The sequence below is a fragment of the Suncus etruscus genome, chromosome 10 (assembly GCF_024139225.1).
Source record: "Suncus etruscus isolate mSunEtr1 chromosome 10, mSunEtr1.pri.cur, whole genome shotgun sequence".
Lineage (NCBI taxonomy): Eukaryota > Metazoa > Chordata > Mammalia > Eulipotyphla > Soricidae > Suncus > Suncus etruscus.
Window position 1 is genome coordinate 26,679,162 of NC_064857.1, and position 18,227 is coordinate 26,697,388.

At 37.1% G+C, this 18,227-nt stretch overlaps 1 protein-coding gene across 3 annotated transcripts in view; it reads right to left on the bottom strand.

Moving 5' to 3' along the window:
• The window catches only part of SULF1 (sulfatase 1), a 184,912-nt gene that overhangs the window by 77,375 nt on the left and 89,310 nt on the right, over positions 1-18,227 (bottom strand). For all 3 annotated transcript variants that reach the window (XM_049781800.1, XM_049781802.1, XM_049781803.1), the window contains exons 3-4: positions 3,985-4,057; positions 3,443-3,674 (exon numbers count right to left, since the gene is read on the bottom strand). In XM_049781800.1, the coding sequence (XP_049637757.1) occupies positions 3,443-3,614 (172 nt within the window). In that variant the 5' untranslated portion in view covers positions 3,615-3,674; positions 3,985-4,057. The remainder of the gene's footprint in view (positions 1-3,442; positions 3,675-3,984; positions 4,058-18,227) is intronic.

Consider the following 18,227-nt stretch of genomic DNA (forward strand, 5'->3'; position numbering starts at 1 on the left):
ATTCCAACCTTTCAAAGCGCAACTTTATGCAAATTGAAACCAAGCCAGATAGAACCCAATAATATCAAAAACACAATGAGAAAAATCTCTCCTTCCCTTTTAAATGATAACTGTAAAAAAAAAGTTAGCAAATGTCGAGAAAGATTTAGAATTTTTTAATTCTGTTGGTAAGAATGTAAAATAATGCAGTTGAAATGGAAAGAGTATAGCAGTCCTCCCCATCCTAGTTAAAAAAAAAAGGTACATCAAATTATTAAGTAATTTAGCCTATGGAAATATATCTCAAATCAAAAGAATATATACTCATGTTCATAGCATTAAGATTCCTAAAAAATTTTAAAATATAAGCAATCCAAATTTCTGTCAACAAATATATGAATAAAGTGATTTAGAATACTATATCTAGAGGATATTATTTAGCCTTCAAAAGGAAGAAAATTTTGACAAACTACAATATCTATATACTTTGAGGAAGGACACATGGAATATTATGTAGCAGTAAGAAAGGAAAAAATTAAGCACTCTTTTGTGACATGAATGGAACTAGAGAACCTCATGAAGAAAAGGGACACATGGATTCAAAGACAAACAGTAAGGTAGCAGCAACAAAGGGCCAAAGGCAACAGAATTAAATTTGTGGGATGAGAAATAGGTTTGACAGGAAGAGGTCTTTGGGCTTCTGGTGAAAAGAAGTGGATACTCTGATGATGGTATTGGTATGTTGTATGCGTAAAACTTACAGTAGCAGTATTGTAAATCACAGTAGCTCAATAAAGATGTAAAAAATCAATAGATAATTTATAATTTAGACAGAATTAGAAGTAGGGTCTATTAGGAGGAATGAAGCTGGACACACTCATAGGGGTACCAAAAGCTGCACCCTCCACCCTGCTTAAGATAAGGAGGATTTTGGCAAAGGAAAACCCTTTAGGGCAAAGTATTTGTGCTTAACCATGAGGAACAGAAGGGATTTTCCGGGTGGCAAAAATGAGGGTGGTTAGGCAGAGGACACAAAACAGACAAATGAAAGAGAATAGGTGAGGGAGAGGAAGGCATTAGGCATCTTCAGAAAAGTGTTTGTGCAAAACAAGTACAGAACAAAGTGGGGACAAGGAAGGAACTTTACAGAGACAGGAAGGTCAAGTTAGCCCAGGTTGCTATGACTGCAGAAGAGGGAATTAATCCTCATCAGCAAGCATATGAGTGTTTGAAGTAGAAGAGACCTGATCAGTTATTTGAAAAGGGAACTCTAAGAATGCAGTGAAATAGGCTTATAGCCAAAATACAAAGAACTGGGTAGGGACTGGTTAGGGAAAAAATCTAAGAAAAAAGACAAGGATTCATAGACCTCAATTGTACTGGAAGAGGAGGAGGGGGAGTTGAGAAAGGAGGATGAACTAGGTTCACTTGAATGTACTTGCTCTTAGTGAATGAAAACTGAAAGCACAGGCAACAGGCATCTTAATGTCATACCTGCAAGGCTTTTAATTTTGCCTTGTTGGCTAAAGATCAATACTCTTGTTCAAAAAGAGAAGTGAGAGAGAGCAGACTCTACAAATGGACTCCAGCAATCATTATCCCGGCAGGCTTTGAGTGCATTTACTTCCAGCTGGGCTCATGGAATTAAACTTTGTAGGCATTCCAAGCTTTGATTTCAAACTAGACATCAAAATCTCTTTCCCTGGAGATCAAATTCCAGCATTGAGGGTTTTGTCTTCAAGAACCCAAGCCAGAGGAACAGTAAAGAAGCCCAGAGCACTGTCCTGACACTAAAGCTAAAACATCCTATTGATAATCATGCTGTGTGAAGGGACAGTCCAACTGAGAAATCCCCGAGAGTGAGGAATCTGAGTCCAGAAACAAAAACAACGTTAGAGATAATGTCTAAAGGCCTTTTGATCTCTCCTAGAAATTGACTTTAAGATTCCCTTGAATCTTGAATCAAGAGCTTAGGACAGTGTTATTCAAGTTGAGAAAATAAAAAAAAAGAAAATATCAACCAGATGGTACAAAAATTAAATTGCATTCACTACGTATTAACAAACTAATCAAATGCTCTAGAACCAAAATGAACCAATTCTTTAGAGAAACATCCTGTCTGAAGTAGTAATAGAAAATTACTACCAGAAGACATGTAGAATCAATCCTATAACTTTCAACTACCCAGCCAGCTGAGAGTAAGTAATTTACTTCAATGATAATCACTGTTAAAAATTCTTCTAGTTCCACTACTCAACCACAGAGCTCTGCAGAGATGCCAAACTGATCTAAACTCCAGGTATGCTGGTATTTGGGTTGACATCTCTGGGGTTTTTTTTTGAGTGAGTGTGGGCACCGAGTCTTTGCCTTCTCATACTTGCAAAAGGTCAGGCACCTGAAACCCTGCCCCACAAAAGCCACAATATCAGTCACAGAGTTTGGAATTTCTAGACCATGTGGCTGCATGTATGGACACAAGACAGCTCCAAATAGTTTTAAATATCGTCATCTTAGTAGGAATACACCAATTTAGACATCAACATATATTCAAAACTACCTAATGTGCAGAAACAAATAAAATTAACAGAAAATCGGGCCCGGAGAGATAGCACAGCAGCGTTTGCCTTGCAAGCAGCCGATCCAGGACCAAAGGTGGTTGGTTCGAATCTCGGTGTCCCATATGGTCCCCTGTGCCTGCCAGGAGCTATTTCTGAGCAGACAGCCAGAAGTAACCGCCGGGTGTGGCCCAAAAACCAAAAAAAAAAAAAAAAAATAACAGAAAATCAACTAGCAACATATTGTTTAGCAAACCTTCTGACAATGATGTAATCACTTCATTGTGACATACATTAATTTTCACAATTTTTATTACTGTGCTTGAAAAAAATAATTTCATTTTCTTTTACCTACAAAAAAGCAATATAAAATATATTTTATGTTTTTCAAGGGAGTGAGAATTTGGGGACAGTGGTTGAAAAATCTTATTTATTTATTTTTTTTTTGAGAAATTTTTACATCAATGGTGGGACTGATCTTGGAACAAATATATTATGAGCAATTATGAAATACATGGTCTTTAAATGAAGTAATTTATAAAAATTCCTCTAATTCTGTCTACATTCATTTATATTATTATATTATAGTCATAATCTTATATACTTTAAAGCAACTTTGTCCAACTATTACCGATATGTTCTTGACCAAGAGTCTCAAGAATACAACATAAACTCCTTGATTTTACTATAGTCCTGTTTTCTCTTTTCCTATTTTTCTAGATCCTACCTGAACTGTTCCACAAACCTTATAATAAGTGAAAATTTCATTTTATAAAGTAGTCAGTTGGTTAAGATTTTGTAATTAAAGGCCAAGTCCCCAAACACTCACCGACTCATACTGAAAGGGCAGAAAAGCCAGCAAACCATTTGGATCAAGAGACCACCAAGAGAAAAATCCCATGTCTCACCCAGTTCCACATCTTGATCATCAGTGAGCACAAGAATAATGTTGGGCCGGATGTTTTTTCGTTCCTGCTGTATTCGTCCTCTGAATCTTTGGGATCTAACTGTTGAACAGAGGCTGCCGAGGAGTTCTGTGCCCAGGACAGCCAAAACCAGAGCACAGCCAGAATACTTCATTGTGTTGGGTCCAGTGTTGCAAACTGACAGAAAAGGCGCAAGCTTCTGGTTTCTGCAGATCTGGGCAGCCAGAGAGAAAGAAAAAAAGAGAGAGGGAGACACTGAATTGGAATCCAAACTCCAAACCCAGTTGCATAAAAAGGGCCACAAGAAAATGAGAACTAGCATATAAACTGCCTGCCTGTGAAAGCACCGCGGGTGAATCAGAAGTGGCCAAACCTCACAGCCGGTGGGGAGTTTTGTAAGCACTTGGTTATTTTGCAAATTCACTTTTGTCCTTTATTCTCATTCCAGCTTTTCCTATTCTAATTTATTGCCAAGTTTTCAACATGGGGCTCAAAGGCCCAAGCTTCGTGATAAGAGCTCATACCTTGAATTAGGTATCCTGGTTGAATAATCAATTTCTATGCTCAGAGGTACTCAGAATATGTGCAGATGTAGTCCTATAAAGGGGGAGGGGAAAAAGAGAAAAGAAATGTCAGTCAAAGAGTTTTACAAAGATGTCTGGGGTCTGAAGTATTTAAGTAGTCTCTTGAAACTGCAATCTAAAAGGGAGCACCAGAAGGTAGCAGCCTTGAGAGCTGTGAATGATGAACTCAGATCATCTCTTCATTTCATAATCAACTCTAGAAAACTGCACAGGAAGCCATCCCCATTCATACACCAACTGGACTTTAAACAAACCCAATAAAAAACGAGGAAGAAACAACCATGGTTGCCTGCATGGTTGCTTGCTTGCAGAGCTTTGCCTTAGGGGAGCTGCTTTTTCAAGGCTCTGTGGGGGGAGCATTAACTCACCTGCATTTGCTATTGAGTACTTAGCGAGTAGAATGAAGCGCAAAGCTGTCATTTGTCATCTGCATTATGTCATTCACTACTCTGGGTGGGTTCTTTCTGCTGACAAAGACTTCATAGTAAGTGACTGGCAGGGTAACCTTTCCCAGCCTCTCAATAGCTGCTAACTCTCTCCCATCAATCACCAGGGAAAGGGGCTCTTCCTCCAGGCAAAGTTGGTCCCTCTGTCCAGTCTGTGTCCTCAGCACTGGTGCCTAAGGGGACAGAACCCTCCTTCAACTGTCATCACCAGCCTCACTATTATCAAGATCTGGTGCAGTGCAGGCAGCCTAGAGGTTTGCTTTGCTGCAGCAGATCTCAACCTGCAAAGCAAAATGACTGATTGGCTCTGAGGCAGGAGGTTAGAGACTCTCCCTCCACACAAGAAATAAATAAAAACTGGGGAGAGAAGCATTGCAAAATCATTGCAAATCTGCACTGGAGGGGACTTTTTAAAGGGTTGTTAAATTTTTTTATTTTGAAAATTTTATTGGAAAACACCAATCTGCTGAAATCTTTTTTTCTTGGATAGCTGAAAGCAAGCAAAGGGCTTGTTCTCCACAACCACCACCCCCACCCCACACACACCCTACAACCCTGCCAATTTATTTTTTTTTATACATGAAATGAGGGAATATATGCACAGGGATTTAGGCTGCCCTAACATTAATTAAATAGCAGCCCATTTCGTCAGTCATTCTGTCCCCACACACCTGAGGGTCTGTATTTTGAGCTACAACAAGAAACTGGCCTCAGTTAAACAAACAGTGAATTAAGCATGAGCATGGCCAAGCAGGAGGAAAGGAGCTCCAACCTCACTACCAGGCCTTCATTCTGGATGGTGACATAAAATCATGAAAGAAAGAAGAAAGAGTATATAGTGTTTACCCCCTGCCACACACATTGTTTTGTTTGAACACACACCCTTATTATTTTAAACTTTATGAGATGTTTTGTAAACAGTTCTAAGGCTTTTCACTCTGCAGCCTGTAATTAGAAAGAGAGAGAAAAAACACTCAACAACAAGAAAGGATTTTAAATAAAAATCTCATGTCTGCAACCACACTGTCTTGACTTCATTGCCCACAGAACAACAGGCATACCTCCTCTGATACTGCAGCTCAGAGAAAGTGAACATACAAGAGCCAGTGTTTGGGATAATAAGTCAGAGATGTTTCAGTGACTAGGGTGCATGCTGTACACAGAAAGCCCACAATTGTTCACATTGTTCGCATTTCTTTCACATCATGAGAAAACTGATATAAGATCAAAAGATGAGAAAACAAAGAAAATTAAATATCAAACAATGCCTTTCCCCCACAGAACTGGGAGCAGAATAAACCGCTAAATATTGGAGTTTCTCAAAAAGCTGGTTCATTGGGTAGCAAAACTTTGCTCACCTCTCTAGTCTACAGTGTGACTGAAAACAACAGGGGATTACTTCTGTCATGGAAATTTTACTGATGTAAATAATCTGGAAACTAGTTTCCATGACACACTGGGCACCAGATTATGCAGCAGTAGCACTCAGAGTTCAAATAACAACTACAGGTAGGTCCTGAGGGATTACAGTAGGTAAGGTGCTTTCTTTGTGTGTGGCCAACCTGGGATCAATCTCTGGCACCCCATGTGATTTGTCAAGCCCCTTCAGAACCTTGAGGTAACCCTGAGCATCACCAGGGCATCACCAGGTGTGGCCCAAGCTCCCTTTATCCCTCAGCAGGGAGGAGAGGGAGCATTAGTCTCTCATGAAACTGAAAATTCTTGAGAATTAAATACTAATAACATTCTCTGACACTCTATCAATATTACTAGTTATTCTTTCTTTAATCATGATTTCTCCTTCAGGAAAAAAAGGTTTTATAGTGCTTTGAATAAACTACATAAAAAGTCGATTCCTTAAAAGAAAAAAGGAATATAAGTATATGCATTTTTCAACCAAGAAAGTGACCTTCCTCTTTACGTCAGTCACTTACTGACTTAAAGGTAACTTGATATCAGACCTGAAACCATGAGGTCCATGGAGGAAAATGTAGGCAGAATACTCCATGATATTTAAGCTGAAGGCATCTTCAAGGATGAAACACTACAGTCCAAGCAAGTAGAAGCAGAGATAAACAAATGGGACTGCACTAAACTGAGAAGCTTTTTCACTTCAAAGGAAATAGTGACCAGGATACAAAGGCTACTCACGGAATGGGGAAACTTATTCACCTAATACCCATCAAATAAGGGGCTAATATCTAAGATATACAAGGCAGTGATTGAACCTTACAAGAAAAAAAATTCTACCCCATCCAAAAATGGGGAGGAAAAAGTGAACAGACATTTCCTCAAAGAAGAAATACAGATGGCCAAAAGGCACATGAAAAAATGCTCATCACTAACCATCAGGGAGATGCAAATCAAAAGAACAATGAGGTACCATCTCACACCACAGAGCCTAGCACTCATCACACACACACACACACACACACACACACACACACACACACACACACTCAAAACAAAAACAAAAACAAAACAAGAACAGTTGGCATGGATATGGAGAGAAAGGGACTCTCATTTACTGCTGGTGGGAATGCAGACTGGTCCAGTCTTTTGGGAAAACAAAATGGACATTCCTCAAAAAGCAAGAAATTGATCCTCCAGGGGCCAGAGTGATAGCACAGCCATAGGGCATTTTGCCTTGAAAGTGACCCAGGATGAACATGGGTTCAACCCCCAGCATCCCATATGGTCCCTCGAGCCAGGAGCAATTTTTGAGAGCATAGCCAGGAGTACCCCTGAGTGTCACTGGGTGTGGCTCAAAAACAAACAAACAACAAAAGTAAAAAAAAAAAAGAAATTGAGCTTCCATATGACCCAAAAATACCATCCTAGGGATATACCTCAGGAACACAAAAACACAATACAAAAATGCCCTCTGCGCTCCTATGTTAATTACAGTACTATTTACAATATCCAGAATCTAGAAACAACTCAGGTACACGACAACAGATGAGTGGCTAAAGAAACAGTGCTACAGAATGGAATACTATGCATTCATTAGGAAAGATGAAGTCATGAAATTTGCTTATACATGGACATGGAGATTATTATGCTCAGTAAAATAAGCCAGAGGGAAAGAGACATGAAATAATCTCACTCATTTGTGAAGTGTAAGATAAATAAGATAGTATGGTAATAATATTCAAAGAGAATAGAGGTAAAGGTCAGGAGGTCTAGCCCAGAGTAGAAAGCTTGTCACAAAGAGGGGTAAATGCAGTTAGAATAGAGAAGGGTCTAACTGGACAATGAGAGTTAGAATTTATCATTCTGGACAAGAACTTGGTGCTGAAAGGGGAGGTAGTGACATGCAAGGCACCTCTTGCATTAACAGTAATGCAAACCACAGTGTCAAAAATAAGGGAGAGAGAGAGAGAGATAAAGAGAGAGACGGTCTGGAGTGGGAAGTGATGTTGGGAAGGAAATGGGAGGGGTGCACTGGTGAAGGATGTATGACTGAAACCCAACGATGAACAATTTTGTAACCACAGTGCTTAAATAAAGCAATTTTTTCAAAAAGTGCACTTCTTTTGCCCAGTTTATTAGCACTTGGGAGGGGGCATAAGCACAGTATATGAGGGATTAAAAAAAGAAACTTTCAGACAACTGTAAGCAGCAGTTCTCCATTTTTATTTGTCCTCATCTCATTAAAGTATGCCACACAAACCATTCTAAAAATCTGCACACAGACAATTCTTTCTTTTAAAAAAATGACCTTTTAAAATCCTGTCATCCTCTCACTGTTGGTTTCCAGCCCCAGAAGGAAAAGAAGTAAAGAAGAGGAAGAAAAAAAAAACCTGACATACAAAATGCAGAACTTGACAAAAGAGACAGGGATGCAAAGCTTGAATTGAATACTTTGCTTGTGGACAACAAGTGTCCTTAGAGACTAACAATTTGTCTTGGGGAATAGTAGAAATGGAAGAAATTTCTTTTTTAAGGAGTTTTCTCACACATGGTAAGTGAACTTGAAGAAGGGGGTTGTATTCACAAGTGAACACCGAATACAAGTTGCCTTTTCTCTTTCTTAGCCGTAAGATGAAAACATCCATTGTGGCTTGGACTGATCAGTGGGGACCATTTTCAGGACTTTGTTTTGGGCAGTCAAACCAAACTGTAAATGCGACATTAAAAGTTTTAGATCAAGTAAAAAAGGCAAAAAATGTTGGAAAGACTTTATGCCAACTGGGCCGAAAGTCTAGCTCACATGGATTGGTTTAACCATTTCTCATATGAAAATGAGGCTCCTGCTGGCCCAATATTTAGAGGAGAATTATCAGGTTTCAACAAAGTCCACTCCATCCATGCAGTGTATGGCAGGTAGAGGGGATGCGGCATAAAGCTGAGAAGTCCCTGTTTTGTCCCCTCTGAGATGTGTTAGTTCTCTAAATATGACCTGGGACTCTGAGGGCATTCTAAGATGTTTTGGTAAAGGACAGGGATTTGAACTATTTTGGTAAGCTTACCAACTACTTATTTGCTTTATTTTCACTTTGTTGGTAAAGCACTGAGAAAGTAAGAGGAATGAGTGGTAAAACTGTTTTTGTTTCAGTCAAGTAATTTATTTAGTAAAACTTGATTTTGAGTCACCTAGTCATTTCTGGAAGGGGTCTTGGGGAGGTTACAAAAGGTTTGGCCTCAGGGGCAAAAGGGGATTTGCATGGATGTAGGATGGAGGAGGAAACAGGAGGAGATCTCTGAGGGACAAGGTACAATGCAGGGCTGAATAGGAATCCAGCGTAAATGATTATGATATAGGCCACACATGCTGGCTAGGGCAAATAAAGATCTTATCTCCTGAAGAAGCCTGTCTGTGAGTGGATTTTCTCCTTCCTGCCACCCTGAACCGGTAGACCCTCCAGCCAGTGGGGGTTGGAGACACGAGGTGCTGGAACAGCAGAGAAAGGCCCCTCCATTCATCCCATCATCATCTAGTTCCATCCAAAGGGCCTCTTTATTATTTTATACTACATCCTTTACCATTGCCTTTTCTTTACTTTTCTTTTCTTTTCTTTTCTTTTCTTTTTTTTTTTTAATTTTTGGGCCACACCAGGCAGTGGTCAGTGGTTACTCCTGGCTCTGCACTGGAGAAATCACCCCTCCTGGCAGGCTTGGATAACCATAAGGGATGCTGGGGATTGAATCTGGATAGGCCACATGCAAGGCAAACATCATATCCACTGTGCTCAAGCTCTACCTTTGTCTTTTTAAATGAAAATTGATCAGAGTAGTTTAGATTATATGTTTTTGATATTGATATTTATAGTTTTCATGTATATAGTTACCTCTCCTCACTACCACCACAGTATCCAAGAACTTCCACCAGTGTCTTTTAGTTGAGAATACTTTTTAAATTTTCTATGTGTGAGAGAAGAAGACATATATAGTCCTTTGCTGTGTTTGAAATATTCTTGAATTTCTTGAGATCAAACTTTGTGTAATTGAATTATAAGCTGAACTAGACACTTATTTTTCTCATGCAACACTCTTAATGTGAAAAAATTATGTGAACTTGAATATTTTAAAGTCATCTTCTTAAGTAATGAATAGAATTAGATTGTCATTCCAAAGAAAACAACTAACAGTATTTGTTGTCTTTGATGCCAGACAGAAATCTAGCTTCTAAGATAAAAACAGAATTTTCAAAAACACTTTAAGCTTGACATTTTTCCTGCATATATAAGACCCTTCTTTTGACATTGGTGTTGATATCAACAAATGCAATTTTTTGGGAGAGGGCTTTGGGTCACACCTGGTGGCAACCCTCAGGGGTTACTATTGGCTCTGCACTCAAAAATCATTCCTGGCAGGTTGGAGGTCTATATGGGATGAAGGAGATTGATTATGGGTAGGGTGCATGCAAGGCAAAATACCTTACCTGCTATGCTATCACTTTGGCCCTACAAATGCAACTTACTGATACTGTAAAATGAAAGGTGTCAACATAGAGTATATTTACATAATGCATATTTCCTAAATGACCATGTTTCAGAATCCTATATGAATAAAAAAAATTCAAAGTACATGATAACCATTGGATGTTAATGTTACAGAGAATGAAAGCTCATTAAGTGATTTCTTAAAAGTCATTATTGACGTACTGGGATTTACAATACTGTTAATCATATGTTTCATGCATGCATGCTTCAAATACTATACTCAACACCATTGAGTCTGCTTCCCTACACCAATATCCCAAGGACACTTCCTTCCATCTCCCCAAATTCACACATCCTGATATATAAGTTCAGTTCGATAGACAAAATTTTTATTTTCAGTGACTGACCATTCATTGTTCCCTTACATGTTGGAGACCCAAGTTTGATTCACACATTTAGTTTTCATAATACCGATAGGTATATTCCACCTACCTAAAAGGTCTTAGAATCTGCAATAACTTTTATTTATTTTATTTTTAGTTTGGGGGTAATAGCAATGCTCAGGGTTTACTCCTCACTCTAAACCCAGAAATTACTCCTGACAGTGCTTGAGGGAGCAATCCAATTGCTCCCCATTGTAATATCTCTCCATCCCCTACATTTTAATAATTATAAGATGATCCTGGGCACAAAGGACTTGAGAGTGACTGGCTAGAGTTATACTTACTACCTGTTTCTAGCTTAGTCCAAAAACTATACCTTAAGACTATTATTCACTTTTTGGTTGCTGTTGCTTTTGTTTTTGTACTCATTATTTTCTCCTCTTTAAAGCCTTGAAACTACACTAAGTTTTAGATGAGTGAAATCACATAGGAGTTGTGACATGGGACGATGTGTGTGTGTGTGTGTGTGTGTGTGTGTGTGTGTGTGTGTGTGTGTGTTTAATTCGGAGATAATACAGAACTTCACAGTGAATGCTACAAGATCAGAATAACTCACTCAGCACAGAACTCAACCTCTCAGGGATGGGGCAATAGTATTGTTTCTACTACAAAGCAGTGCTACTCCTACTTAGGAAAAAGAAAAAGATAAAGGTCACCAGAACCAATTAAGACAGCAGGGGAGGTTTAGACCAACAGCATGCGATTATTTGAAGCTGAATTTAGCCTGAACACACTTCATTTACTGTCAGAGTGAAGCAGAATAGAATTAGATCAGCAAGAAGCTGGTATCCACACACTACCCCAAACTCTAATGGCAAATCTATTTACTCACATCTCTTAGGGTGAGCTGCAAACTCCCTTCCTCCAAATCTTTGCTTTCACATTCCCCAAGTATCGTTTATTTTCTTTTAAGGATTCTTCTGGACTTGCTATCTGCTTTATACTAGACTCGAAGTCATGAAGTAGATAATTTTAGCTTTAAAAAAAAAATCCAATACCTGAAAACATCCATCTCCTGTTTTCCTCAGCAAGTCTATTTCCCATTCTAATTTATTACAACTCTAAGAAATAAAGAGACCACGGTTTCCTTCTGCAGAAAGGTTTTTATCTGCTTTGCTCATGTTAGACTCTTCCCACATCAATGACAGTTAAAAAGTGTACATCTCTGACCTGGAGCACCATTGGGGAAATACTTTTCTAAGTAATGGAATCTTCTTTCAACAATATTTTCTTTTCTATCCTCTGGGTCCTCAACATTGTGAATCCTGAAATTGGAAGAAACTGTGAAAAGTAATCTACTCAAAAATTGTGAGCTTTGGTTCTACTGTGATATGGTGAGGAGGGCACATTAATTTTGTTTTATTTATGTTTGTATTAAATTTTGTATTTTAGTTATCTGCTGCTTTATAACACGGATACATAAAATTAAGGTTTTTTTTGTTTTCTTTCCATTCATCATGGAGGAAGAAAAAAGGAGTTGGAAAGTCTATTTTTTACAAACATTGTTTTATTTGAAGTACTGTGATTTACTATATTGCTCATAAAAGGGATTTTTGCTTCCAACATTAATACCCCACGCTCCTTCAGAGCTCCCTCTCCCTCCTCCTTCACCCACTCTTTTCCATCCACCAACCCTTCCTTCAATAAATCCAGTTCTGTATTTAAAATAATAGACTTTTCTTTTACTGTTTAACTTTTTTTGTTCTCAAATTTAACAAAATTTAAAAATTGAAACATCTTTTTTTAATTGGTTCTTAGCTTAAGTTGTGATATTAGTTAAAGTTTGAGTTTTGAGAACTGATTTCTTCCTGATTTTTTAATAATGCCATCATACAAAAAAAGTTTGCCTTGACTGTGTGCACTATCTCTCCAGCCCCCACAAATCTTTTTAAAACTTATTTATTTATTTATTTATTTATTTATTTATTTATTTATTTATTTATTTTGGTTTTTGGGCAATACTTGGTGACACTCAGGGGTTACTCCTGGCTATGCGTTCAGAAATTGCTCCTGGCTTGGGAGACCATATGGGACACCAGGGGATCAAACCCTGGTCCAGCCTAAGTCAGCCGCATGCAAGGCAAACACCCTACAGCTGCACCACCACTCTGCCACTCTTATTTACTCTTTTTAAATATAAAATTAGAAATGATTCTTTGTCCTCAGTGAAAGAATTAAACAGCAAGTGATATTTTTCTGAAAAGTTAAGGGCTTTTATTTGCATTAAGTAAATCTAATCTAGTGCTGTGGCAAGATGAAGTAAGAGACTTAAACCCACAAAGGTAGGAATTAAAAACCACATAAAAATGAACATGTGAAAGGCCAGAGACATAGTATATAGGGTAATGCACTTGCTTTGAATGTGTTGACTCAGGTTCAATCCCTTATGGTATGCTGAGTCTTCCAAGAATGATCCTTGAGCAGAGCCAGGAGTAAGTACTGAGCACTGCCAAATATAGCCCCAAAGCAACAAAAAAATATTAAAGAACACAGCTTTTAGAAAATGTCCAGTTCCTCTGAGAAAGCAATCGGCAAAACAATGGAAAACAAAATAACCCAATTTTTGAAATAAGAATCTGATATAAGATACAACAAAATTCTAAAAGGCCTAATAATTATCATTAGCTTCAATGGAAGTAGGGAGCATCAAGAGAATGAGAAGGAAGAGATTTCTGAAATTTTAAAGACAAGACCATGGGAACTTCCTTAAAAATGAATCTGGTGAAAGATTCAGAAGATGGTGCAGCAGTGACCTATATCAGACCACAAGTTACATCCCAGTGCTGCAATCACATGCATTAGGGTGATTCTGATTAGAAATCCCTGGGGGTTGAGAGAGAAGTGAAAAGACAGTGATAATGATAAAAAAAAAAAAAAGAGGAACAATTGTGGGTACAGGCACCTTAGCTGGGTTTTAAAATGTACAGTTTCCTAGATTCTAGCATCTGATTATATTTTAGTTTTTATGTTTTAGCTAACATGTATTGAGATATTGCATTAGTCAGCAGAAATAGTCTGCTGGAATATTAAACTTCCGCTGTCAATGGTTAACACAATAAATGTATATTAGTCACTCATACTACAAGTCATAAAATGGCACAGAGTAGTTCTACCCAGTCATGCATTAACACAGGCTAATTGTTTTCTTGTTGCTACAATAATTGTGCTAAGAAGCAGAAGAAGAAACAACTGGAGAAACTTGTGGAAGAATTTTTCATGGCTTCAATCTGAAGTCACTCAGATGTTATCTTACACTTCATTGGCTATAACTAGTCAGTTGGCCCCAGTTTCCTTCCCAAGAGGTTGGAAAATTTGGTGCAACAGTTGAAGCAGTTGCTGAGTTTTTGTATGCCACAAGCACCATTGGGATTCATTTGGACCAGGGATCCTCAAACTTTATAAACAGGGGGCTAGTTCACTGCTCCTCAGACTGTTGAAAGGCTGGACCATAGATTAAAAAAGAACAAAACAACTATGAACGAATTCCTGTACACAATTCACATTTCTTATTTTGAAGTAAAAAAATTAACAAAAAGGGAACAAATACAAAATATAAAATGAAGAGCAAGGAAAGTGAAAACAACAAATTTACTCTTGTGTTTTAATGGGAACTATATTGATGGGCCTGTTTTTGGTGGGCCTTAGTTTGAGGATCCCTGTTTGAGACTGAGAGGAGGTGTCAAGAGACAGAAGAGGAGTTGGAGAATGGGACACACATTCCACTGTGGGCCCTGACTTCTTGGCTGCAACAGACAGTGGCAGCAAAATCACCCAGCAGGCTGGAAAAAATGTCCTCGGTGGGCCACATATGGCCCGTGGGCTATAGTTTGAGGACCTCTGATTTGAAACTTATGAATCTGTCCCACAGAGAGACATATTAAAAGTAAGAAATAAGCACAGTCTTCACCACTTCATGCTCACTTCAAGGTACTAAAACTGCATTTGTAACAGATTTATACTGTTTATTTTAGTTTGTTATCTTGTTGTATATAATCTAATACAATGCAAATTTCTTCATTTATTCATTTATTTGTTGGTTGGTTGGTTGGTTGGTTGTACCAGCACTAGGGGTTACTCCGGGCTCTGCATTCAGAAATCACTCTTGGCAGGCTCATATGAGATGCTGGGAATAGAACCTGACCTACTGCATGCAAGGCAAATGCCCTACACACTATGAGGTCAGTTTGGCTCCAACACAAATTTATTTTAAAATGCCCCAATTCTTGTGCTATATTTCAGCTAAAGAAGGTGTTTTGTTGCCATGGTTGAATTGCCAGGATCATAGCTGCCAGTGCTCCGGTGTATTATGTCAAACGGCACACGAGTAGGGCACCTTGGAAGTGTGGGCAGTCTTACATATCAACGATTTGGATTCTACCTCTTAAGCTCTACTGCTGGACCCTGAAGAAATCTATTCATTTCATAAATATTTCTCTACATATTTTCTTGCCTTTAAAATCTATGGGAAAGATCAGCATATGTCTTTAAAATTATGTCACTATCTTGAGAATTCTTTCAGCCTGCTTTTCTGTGCTGTCAACCTTAACACTAATATAATGCTCTTTAACACTTTCTAAAGCGTTAAGCACCATAGAGAGAAGATACAAGTTCCTTGTGAATGCTCCTGTTGACAGACACAGCGAATGATCAGGGGAGGTCTGGGGAATCTTGCGAAGAATGAATGTACGTTTCAAGACAATGAAAGGGAATCACTCTAGTTCTTAGCTTATGATTTAAAGACCAATAATAAAGAATGATTCCCTCACTTCTTCATAATATATTATTTAGAGAAGAATTTTTGAGAAAATAAAAACACTCATAATTAAGCAAACTCATTTGTTCAGAAGCTTTTTAAGGAAGCTAGAATTTAAGTTAATTCATTACGATATTTATAAAATACTACATCACAGAAGTTTCTGGAAAAGAGACTTGAAGTTTTTTGTATCCTTGACTAAATATTTAATCAAAAGTTTTAAAATAGTTATAATTATCTTAAGTCTGTGCTTTATATATTACTCAGTCCCTGAACTATATTCTGTTCCTAAACTAAATGTTTACCTTCTAACTTCTAATAAGTTGGGCTGTACATTTATCAAGGAAAATAGCAAATTAATCTAGATTTTAAGTGAAATGCAGACACAGAAAATATTAGTACAATAGAACAAAAGGCATGATTAGCAATTTCTAGGAAAAAGAACTCATATAATGAATGCACATTCATTATTCTTATTAGTAACTTGATTTATCAAATTTTTATTTATTCATGTTCATCTACTCATCCTCACATGATTATCTAGAATGAATATAAATATGTGTCAGTGTTTTCAGATGGGTGAGTACTTGGAAAACTATAGTAGAGGATTTTTTAAAACATAAATTTACTAACATTGATTCAATTGCTATTACTTGCAATGAAGGTCTATAGTAACTTGAAACTTAAACTCGGACTTCTTAGTTCACAATCTGGTCATAAATCAAATGTTTTAGCAAATAGGAGTAAATCCAACTTTATTGTTATAGAAGAGTAAAGTTTATGACATTTTAAGCTGTAAAAACTTTACAGAAGAAAAATTTAAAAATCCTATCCATATCCCAAACTAAAAAGATCAGATATGATTCATTATTTATTAATGTTGGGGCAAATTTGTTGACCATCAATAAACTATCTTTAAAAATGTATATTTAAAATTAGACAATTCCTTATGTATTATTTTTAATATGGATTTCCATATTAAAACACCCGAGAAATGCTCTAGACATTTCTAGAATTTAGTTTCTCAGTGAACATTCGACTTGAAGCCTTCATTTCTTAGGGCACACAGAATAGCACTTGTCACACAAAGGAGCTGATATAATTAAACCAGATGATGTACCCCACAAGTAAAATCAGCCATTCATGAAACCTGGTCACCAGAGGCCATTTCAAACAATGCATATTTCAAAGTAATCTAAAGTAATCCCTTCTCTCTACTGATTTGATTTCCATGAAGTCTTAAGCACATGTGTGCTACAAAAAGGAGGCTTATTAAAACCTGATGTGATATTAGAGATTATAGTGAAATCAGGTTGGGCTGATTTTAATATAAGTTTTCATGAAAGAAAAGTGATTTTTAATTATATTTGTAAGTTCACTAAAACAGTTTGTATGCAAAAGTAGATGGTGTCTATTTATTAAAGTAAAAAAAGTGTTTTGCCTTTTATTGAAATTAGGTTTACATGTAAAATTTGCATACAAAATGGAGCAGAAATTAAATTTAAAGAGGTCATTGATGGACTAGCAAAGTGCAAGCATTTTATAACTACAAATACTTTAAGAAATGTTTGAGAAATTATTTACAACATAAATTTCCAGTGTAATATTTGGTTTACTATGAAAAATAGATCATGTAACTGTCTTTGACATCAAGAATAGTTATCATTAAAACAGGATTTTAAAATTCACTGTTTACAGAGTTTAGCATGGCCTCCAGTCTTGGTGGATCACTGGAATTTTTCTTTCATTTCTTTCCCTGATCCTTTTCTTTCCCAGCTCCTAATTATATTTAGTTTCAATTATGGGTGAAAACATAAAGAATAAGATGTATATTTTTGTTCATTCATTTCAGAATCTCCCACAAACAGTTATAGTCTCAATACAAAAAGGAAACAATGAAATGATTGTAAATTGGCTTTTCAAAATTAGAAAAATAAAGCTGCTAATTTTGACTTGAGGTCAGGCGGTACTGACACTGATAGTATTGGCCCAGGACATAATAGCCAGTCCACTAACTACAATATAAAGAAAGGTCAATGAAACCAAGCTTGGGTTAGGGAGGTCAAGACTATGAAGATCTCGGTCTTTGCATAGCCTAAGGGATTGTATATTCAAAATATAGAATTACTGATTGATATTGCCATAGATGTATAAGATATTTAGTGATATCACCTTTTGCAGAATTGCTGAGAAGATGGGCAACTTAAGTTTCTTATTAAAGAACACTAAACTTCCCTCAGCAAATATCCAATTGCTCTTTTGAGCAGTTTTCAAATGACCTTCAAGATTCCTATCTAAATATTTTCTCTCACTGTTTGAGGAAATTAGGCTCCTCGAATCTTTGACATACAACAACTAATGGAATCTATCAGTGGTGCAGCACAATGTTGACTGATGTTTGTTACATTTATCAGTTTTATGCATTAGATATTTACCTCCATCATATTTTATGTATTTAGAAAGATCATACTAGAGATTTCAGAAGTAGAATGAATTATTTGCTTTTGTTTTAATGATGCCCCTTCCTCAGTTTTTCACACTTTAAAGCTTTCTTTCTGAATTAACCACTCTGGGACTTTTACTCCCATTGACTATCTCCAGCCCTTTTTAAAAGTTTTCTATTTTTAATTCCTTTATACATGTATCTCTCTATTTA